Source organism: Lagopus leucura, unplaced genomic scaffold (assembly GCF_019238085.1).
Source record: "Lagopus leucura isolate 7727_CA_CO unplaced genomic scaffold, USGS_WTPT01 Super-Scaffold_100159, whole genome shotgun sequence".
NCBI lineage: Eukaryota > Metazoa > Chordata > Aves > Galliformes > Phasianidae > Lagopus > Lagopus leucura.
The window spans coordinates 13,514,294-13,521,234 of NW_024962335.1; the positions used below are offsets into that span (position 1 = coordinate 13,514,294).

General features: G+C 42.9%; 1 protein-coding gene across 1 annotated transcript; it reads left to right on the forward strand.

The window, feature by feature from the left end:
* The first annotated feature begins 29 nt into the window (after positions 1 to 29).
* Positions 30 to 5,602, forward strand: TEX33 (testis expressed 33). Its single transcript, XM_042890472.1, has 6 exons — positions 30 to 695; positions 2,178 to 2,253; positions 2,822 to 3,453; positions 3,953 to 4,094; positions 5,104 to 5,214; positions 5,418 to 5,602. The coding sequence occupies exons 1-6, from the start codon at positions 678 to 680 to the stop codon at positions 5,501 to 5,503; spliced, it is 1,065 nt and encodes a 354-aa protein (XP_042746406.1). The 5' UTR covers positions 30 to 677; the 3' UTR covers positions 5,504 to 5,602.
* Positions 5,603 to 6,941: the final 1,339 nt, after the last annotated feature.

The following is a 6,941-nucleotide window of genomic DNA, read 5'->3' on the forward strand; positions in this document are numbered from 1 at the left end:
GTGCTGGGTGGGAAAAGCAGCTTTGCAGCATGAGGGAGATTTGCACTCTTCCCTTGAGACTTCCAGAAATTCTTGTGGCCTTATGAGAATGCAAGTCCATGGTGTAGTGCAACATATGAAAACTCTGGGTCTGAATTATAGCTCTGTGTGCTGAATACAGGAGAGCCAGGCTTTGGTTCTGTTACTGACTGGATGTGATGCTGTTTGACAGCCAACCAACTCCATTTTCCAATGTGGAAAATGGGGGCACCTTTCCCTGCCTCTCTGATGGGGATCAGTGAGCTCACATGAACCATTTGGTATAAGATCCAGTTCTGCTGAAATAGTCTTGTTGATAGTCAGGATTGCCTCATGAAAGTCTCCAAGAAATCCTATGTATGGGATGAAGACTTATGGACACAGACATGAGTCTTTTACTCTTTCCTATGTTGGTTTTGGTTTTGTTTTGTTTTGTTTTTTTCTGTTTTTGTTCGCTTGTTTTTGGTTTTGTTTTTTGATCAGCAAGGATGCTGCTCATCTCTGCCATGTTTCTTCTGGTTCCCATGGTGACTACAGCTCATAGATAGAGAGAAAGTTGTTCCCTAGCAACTGTTCCTGCCTTTCAACCTTCAGACCACCTCCATACCCATCAGGACCTGCCTGCTTGTAAGAATCACCGTGGCACTACATCAGGGACCATGGATCAGATGGGAGAGGTAATTTTGGAAGGGGCTTTGCCCCTAGTTAAATCTTCAATCTTTTCTGTATTGGAAGAAAAAAAAAAAAAAAAAAAAAAGAGGATAGAAATGATCCCACTACACTGTAACATCTATGGAACTTCTCAGGTCTGGAAAGTCAATTAAGTATCCTCATATTTTGGAGGCCCAGCCAGATGCAGAAGGCATATAAGACCGTGCTTGATCACGGCTGTTGACTGGGTGAGAATGGCCTGCTGATTTTACATCTGTATTTCTTCCATGGCTCGATGTAAAGGAAGTCAAAGACTATAGAAACACTCTTCTTTTGTATTTCAGAAGGAGGTATCAAGTTTAATCATTTTTATGTTTGATCGATAAATGTCTTTTCTGGTATGTCATTTATTGTCCCTCACATAATTGGTTTAACAAAGGAATAAGTAGACATAGTTCTGTGGTGTCTGTTACTCAGGAGGATAGCCAAATGATCTTAGAGTCCTTTTTCGTATTAAGATTTAGGAGTCTCAGAATGGTATTTTGACTTTGGACTTTCTGGCTCAGAAGTAAAATGAACGATAAACAATAGCAATAAAGTCAAATCCAATTACAAGTAAGGAAAGTAAGGGCAATTGCAGGACTTCAGCATCATTTTGTCCAGCACGAACTGGGAAAATGAAGGTTATCAGTGAATGGGGCTTGAGAAATTAGAACATTGCCTCTGTACTCAGAAATTCTGCTTCATTGAGAGAGGAGGAATTTCTACAATGGTGAACTGGAATGTTCTTTCCACTGAATGTAGTAATAATAACAGACACAATTTTGTTTTAAGTAAGAGGTGGGAGTTAAGACAGTTTATTTAGAAGCACAGATTCCTGCACATGTTTAAATGTTTAGCTCTTCTTTAAAAGCAATACAGAAGAGGAGATGCCGCCACATGAGTCAGGGCTACCCTCTTTGCGTATCAAGGCAATTTTCTCTTTGTGGAAGAAGTTATTTCTCTTGCCACATTTGCACAGCACGCAGCATTTACACTTGGAGCCTGACTTACACAGTGGCTCCAGTTTCCCAATGTTGTACCAGCCATGCTGCTGCAAAGTGCTGGTATACCGTGGAAGAAGTTGATGGCTCAGATCAGCCCTGTTTGTTCCCATGAGCTAACCTTGAAGCAGTGGGCTTCCTGCCCCCTCAGCTGGTGTCTGTATTCCAAAAAACTGAGCAGAAGCTAAGCATGTATAACATACCCTGAGCTCATTTGACAAATGCAGACGTATATCCCTGCCTGATCCAGATCACTCTTATATTACTGATAGACTCACAAACAACATGTTCACCATCATAGAGCGTGGCTTCAGCTCTAACCTCTCACAGAGTTCACTTGAGTGAAATTAGCTACACTCCATCTGCTTAAGAATAAAGTATGTCACCAAAAGATGAGCAAATGAGCAAGGCCATTCCCTTAATTCCCTTCTCTGCACCTGACACAGCATTTGTATTTCTTCTAAGGCATTGACAGAGGTCCCAACATCCCCCAGACTTGATGTGGCCCAAAGTGACTCTGTGCCTACCAACAGTGCATCAGGTAAGCAAGATAGCAGTGAAGCTGTCCCTCCTACAGAGCTTGCTTTGCAATACAGCTTGTGATGCAGTGTGTCATTCCCTCTTTCCTTCCTGAGGAGACTGGTGGGTTAAAATCCCTCTGCGTGTTTTCCCCAACCTTGTCTCCATATCTCCCTGTGCAGTAAGCTGCTGTTATTCAGTAAACTCAACAAATATGAATGAGTGACAGACACTAAATGGATCTTCATGAGTGTGGCAATGATCATGAGTTGGAAAAACCACCTACATGTAAGAAAATACAGACATGTGTGTACATGTCTGACCATAGGACTTTTACTTGCATATTTCTGTGCCTGTTCATGTATCAAAAACATTTAAGACTCCTCAGGCACCTTCTGGTTCAGCATGAAATTTGACACAAGTCTATTGTTGTTCATTTCTGCTTTCTTTCTCTCTTTTAAGACTTTAATTCTTTTGTTGTTTGCCAATGACAGAGTGACATGCCAGGTTTTTTCCAGCTCCATTTAAGTTACCCCCTTCAATCATCCAGACAGTATCAAGTTCACTGAGCTATGCCTTTTGTCTTTAAGTGGAACCTGAGGAAGAGAAAAAAGAGCATCTTCCAGCAGGCTTAAGTCCCAGCAGACAGAGAATATCCCAAAAGACTTCCAGCACAGCCTCCTGCAAGATCTCGAAGAGCCAAGCAGCTCGGGGAACAATGAAGAACTCCACATATATCAAATCCAAAGCATCTCCTTCGGTAAAGGGTATTCAGAATAAAAATATTCAGAGAAAACAGAATCTCCAAGCCAAAACTCCCCACATGCAGAATCATCATTCAAGAAGACTTGAAGAGGAAAGAGAAGATACTTCTGCCACCAAAGACCCAAGGGCAAGGCTTGAGCCAAGAAGCAGGAACAGCATTTCCCATGCGTCTGCAGCATCCAGGCAGACGGAGGCAGAGAACACCAAATCCATGCACAATGGCAAAGAGTTAGGAGCAGGCCAGCAGCAAACCCCAGGTTCTAAAATGCCTGGATCTCTGTGGAAGACCACCAAAACCAGCTGTGAAAAAGCCAAGGAGACCAATAAGTCCCTGTCATCAATAGCGCCAGATATGAAAGCAGAATGGAAGATGCCTCTGGAGAAGAAAAACAGTTTGACCTGTGACAACAGCAAAAATAAACTTGCCTGTGCTGATGAACTTAACAGCAATGAAGAGGTATTAGGAAAGATGTTTTACATCTCCTTTATGGCATACTGAAGGATGTTTTATGGTACAGGGTGAAATATTAGCAGTTTCTAGAAGACAGAGAGAGAGATGATTTGGGACTTCACAGTAAGGGACAGTGACATGTTCCACAGCCAGCCTTTCACATCTCCATTGGTGGGTTTTTTTTTTTCAGTTTGTTTTTCCTTCACCCCTTCATTTATAAGGTTCCCAGAGGCCGGCAGAATAGTAGCTCACAGGGTGAAACAGGGTGGCACCTGGACCCAGTCCAGAGTCCAACACCCTTGTCCCTTTCTGATTTGCACCTATTTTACCATTTCCGAATGTCCCATGCAATGCATACAGAAACTGCTGAAGGAGACTCAAGGGCAGAGTCGAGTCCCAGGGACTTCTTGTAGCTCAAAAGCTTATGCAGGGATGGAAACACCAGGAGTCTCTTGCATGTAGGGAGTGCTGAAAGATGATTGTTTCTTGCTGTTTGTGTTTTCAGGAGCGGCGGTCTCTGTGCATGACAGCACTTGTCATAGGACAGAAAAGACTCAGTGACCGCTCTGAGGTGCTAAAAAAAAAGCTGGAGTCATTTGGTGATTTCAACGAGCTGGGTTTCAACCTGAGGTCAAACATCTTCCAAGGTAAGAGATGCTTGTACCTATGCCTGACCTTCAAGCTGGTTCTGTCTGCGTTGTGCCTGGGCTCAGAGCAGCTGCATTGGTTTGGACAGAGTCTGACCTCTTACTTCTTTGATAACCACAGTTACTCCTTTCCCAAGAAAGCTAGAGCCTCCCTTTCTACATACTTCTTTCCTCTCTTCTTCTCTCCCCTTTAATTTCCAAGGCATGAAAATTGAAGCTGTATTATGACCCCAGTTCTCCCTACTCAGTGCTAAATGAACACCATTTGGAATTCAATGTGCCCTGTCATCTCTTGTCTCAAATTACCTCAATTTTCAATACTAGCATTACTTATCTTCAAGATATTTAGAGAGATGGGCCTTTGAAATGTCTTCTCAAACCTCTGTTAGGTATTGGAGATTGCATTGTCCTGAGCTTTGTCACACAGAAAGGAGGAACATCTTCTCCCAGGAAGCTCAAAATTATTATTATCACGGAGAGGGTACAATAAAAAGGAAACTGAGAAGGAGAGAATAAAAATAATGCTCCCCAAATGTCCAGAAGTCAAGAGGCAGTAAACAGAGAAGTCACAGTTAGGAGCTAATTTTAAGTATTATGGCAGAATAGGAACTCAGGAAGGCCTGGAGTGGTGCAATAGTGCTTTTTGTGGAGCTGTAATGTTGAGTAGGAAGCTACTCAGTTGGTTGAGGAGATTCAAAGGGAGATCAGGTGGGCACTTGAGTAAAGAAAGTGCACTGGGATACAAATAAAGGTGATGCCCTTACTGTACCCTGTAAACATGTCTCATCCTTAAGTATGAAAAGCAGATGCACTGGCAAAAATAAGCTCCCTCCTGGGTGATAATGAAACTATTATTCAGCATCAAGCCACAAATCTGATCAAGGGTATTGCAGTCAACACATGACTTTTCCTGTGCCCTTGAAACTGCTGGTGTTGCTCCTCTGCTTCAATTCCAGGACTGCATTAGGGTGATATCTGCATACATTTCCTCATTTGCTGTTTCTTGTAGGTGGCCCACTGGAAAGCAGAAGCTTAATGAAAGATTCCTACACCCCTGATGTACTTCAGAAGGCAACCAGGGATCCCAGGAACTGGCATGGAAGGAGGATTGATGAGCTAGGTATGGAATCTGTCAGGAAAAGTACGTTGCTGAATTCCTGAGCAGGGTGCTGCCTCTGTCAGGGGTAATGGATGAATCTGGACAAAGATGGGGACTACAGATTGGCATTTAAACGAGAGGATTTTCTGCAACTAGAAAAATCCCTGAGGGATAACAGCATCAGAAGGGAGGCAGTAAATGAACCATCGTTTTCTTCTTTACAGGGAGGTGGCATCAGAAAAATGCCTTAAATCTTAACCTGCAGAAGGCATTGGAGGATAAATATGGGAAGAAAAAAGTCAAGCCCTAGAAGATGAAGTACTGAACTGCATTCACTACATGATCTTCTTCCTCAACCATCTAATAAACCTCCATGTAGAGCACCAACCCATTGCTTAATAGTTGTCAGCTACAGATTTTTTTCTATTACTCTCCTTCCCTCTCGGGTAGAGTGTCTTTGAGAGAGCAATGCAAGATAAATCTGAATGCAAATGCAAAAATATATATATATATACACATATATATATATATACACTTTTGATGGTCACTGGTAAAGTGGGCCTGACTTAGGTGTGAAGTAGATTCCTTTTCAGAGGGTAGAAGTAGGTGGTAGTGAGACAAGGCCATATAAGCTCATAAGATGGAGTAGGACCGATGATGCAGGGCCAGGAATCCCACTGAGTGGTATGAGAGGACAATAGGGAGAATGAAGTCCAGGTGAAAGTGAGCAGGACTTTTGAATGTCACCCTCCCTGAATCCACAGTGTGAATGGACTCCTACTGAAACTCTCATAAACTGTACTCATCTATGCTAGCCCTTTCCCAATCTCCCAGAGAAGCATCATCACCAAACTGTATGCATCTACCACACAGTGTGCACAATCTGAAGTTCAGAAAGTGTATCTGAACAATAACCTAGGATCACCAAGATGTTTGAATGCTGCCAGACCCGTAGGGTGTTTGGGGATTCCTGTTGGTCCTTACTGCAGGATTGGTCCTTCCAGCTCCATACCAGTTTGGTGCAGCAATTTATATCTGGAAATAGTGATGTCCTGAGTCCAGTCCCCTCTGGTCCCAAACTTTCACAGTTTTAAAAGGCTGCTACTCCACTAAGTGATACATCCTGTTCTGGGGGCAGAATTAAGATTTTTACTCTACCCTTCATTGGTTGGGGATTAGGTAACAGTGCGCTGACTGCGTAAAAGCAGTGAAGGATGAACTGCTCTGCACTGATGCAGCCTTATCTCAAATACTGCATGCAGTTTTTGGCACCAATATAAGAAGGATATGAAACTATTAGAGAGTGTCCAAAGGAGGTCTACAAAGATGGTCTGGAAGGCAAGAAGCATGAGGGGTAATTGAGGTCTCTTGGTCTGTTCAGCCCAGATCAGAGGGGGCTGAAGGGGGGCCTCATAGCATCATACATTGCACTGCTTTGTAAGAACACCCCGTTCTGGGTTCATCTGTCACTGATGACCAATGTGAATCCATAATAAATACCATCTTCTGAAACAGTGCATGGGGCAAGTCCTAATCCAGTAAACAGAAATATACCAATATTGTTTGGCGTATTGAAAGTAGGCAGTTCAGGGTATGGTTAGCTAATACACACTTAAGACATAACATGTGGGCTGAATCAGCATACAGACTTTACAGCTCTCTTCCTAATGTCTGAGCAGACAGACTGCAGAATTACTGTACAGCTTGGAGAAAATGCACTTTGCTACCCATGAAAGGCTAATGAAGAG

What these genes read in the sequence shown, in the direction of transcription:
- TEX33 (XM_042890472.1), top strand. An exon ending in GCCTACCAACAGTGCATCAG is followed by an intron (nt 2,254 to 2,821) that starts GTAAGCAAGATA and finishes TTTGTCTTTAAG; the next exon opens with TGGAACCTGAGGAAGAGAAA. An exon ending in GAGGTCAAACATCTTCCAAG is followed by an intron (nt 4,095 to 5,103) that starts GTAAGAGATGCT and finishes TGTTTCTTGTAG; the next exon opens with GTGGCCCACTGGAAAGCAGA.